Source organism: Chlorella variabilis (genome assembly GCF_000147415.1).
Source record: "Chlorella variabilis unplaced genomic scaffold CHLNCscaffold_20, whole genome shotgun sequence".
Classification (NCBI taxonomy): Eukaryota; Viridiplantae; Chlorophyta; class Trebouxiophyceae; order Chlorellales; family Chlorellaceae; genus Chlorella; species Chlorella variabilis.
The window spans coordinates 275,835-276,888 of record NW_005435068.1 but is presented as its reverse complement, the minus strand read 5'-3'; the positions used below and the strand labels follow the sequence as shown (position 1 = coordinate 276,888).

General features: G+C 72.6%; 1 protein-coding gene across 1 annotated transcript in view; it reads left to right on the top strand.

Moving 5' to 3' along the window:
* Positions 1-91: 91 nt before the first annotated feature.
* Positions 92-1,054, top strand: part of CHLNCDRAFT_138323 (hypothetical protein) — a gene marked incomplete at both ends in the record, with an annotated part of 1,364 nt that continues 401 nt past the window's right edge. Inside the window, 3 exons of the mRNA XM_005844891.1 lie at positions 92-217; positions 467-582; positions 875-1,016. Coding sequence (XP_005844953.1) covers positions 92-217; positions 467-582; positions 875-1,016 — 384 coding nt within the window. The remainder of the gene's footprint in view (positions 218-466; positions 583-874; positions 1,017-1,054) is intronic.

Sequence of the window (1,054 nt, the reverse complement as noted above, 5' to 3'; positions counted from 1 at the left end):
CTGCCTGCCTGCCTGCGCCGCTTCGTGCCCGCTGCCCACCCCACCCCGCCCACCTGCCTGCCCCCACTTGCCGGCACCCCCCGCAGAGGGCATGCGGGCCCAGGCGCGCGCCCGCACCCAGTACCATTGGGACAAGCGCAGCAAGAAGTACGTCAAGCTGCAGGCGGGGGAGACGATCAAGGCCGGCAAGCGAGTGAAGACTGAGTCTGGGGCCAAGGTGGGGCCCCCCTGGGCAAGACCAGCTGGCTGTGCGGGCGATGCGGCAGGAATGTGGCACAGCCGGCAGCCCGCCAGCCTGCAGCGCAAACGCAGTTGCTGCTGCCTGCGCTCCGCCCGACTCTGCCCAGCCCAGGGGCGGGCCTCCGAGGGTCGCTGCCGCGTGCTCCATCCTGTAAGCCTGACGTGCCTTCCTGCTGTGGGTGCGTGCCTGCTGCGCGCCTGCTGCCCCTGCTGCCTGGGTGTGCAGGGCTCCAAGGGCGCCACCGGCATCTACCAGAAGTGGGCCAAGAAGACGCGGCTAAGGGTGGCCTCGGGGGGCACCGAGGAGCAGAGCAGCGCGCTGGCGGCCCAGGTGGCGGACAGGTGGGCCGCCACCTCTGCTCCCTGCCTCGCAGCAACAACCGCCGGAGAGGCGGGGGAGAGAGGCGGCTGCCCGGTTTTAGCCCCACTCGCAGCTCCTGCCGGAGCGCCCGCTCCCCACCCAAATGCGGCCGCCTCCGGTGCACGGTTGGCTCCCCGGCCCAGCCCCCCAGCCACCTCTCACCTGCCCCTGGCCTGGGGACGGCAGCTTCCCCACCCCACCCACCCTGTCGCCCTCTCACCTGCCCCTGGCGTGCCCCCCCTGCCTCTCCCGGCCTGCGCCTGCGCCTCGCAGGTTCAAGCGCGGCGGCCGTGGCTGGGCCAACCCTCTCAAGGCCGAGGTGCCCAACGCCGGCGCCCGGGAGGAGCTGCGCACCCCGGACCAAGTGCGCAAGGCGGCCAAGGAGGAGGCGCGCAAGCAAGAGCACCTGGCAAAGGTGGGAGGGGCTGGGGTATGGGGTGTGGGTGTGTGTGG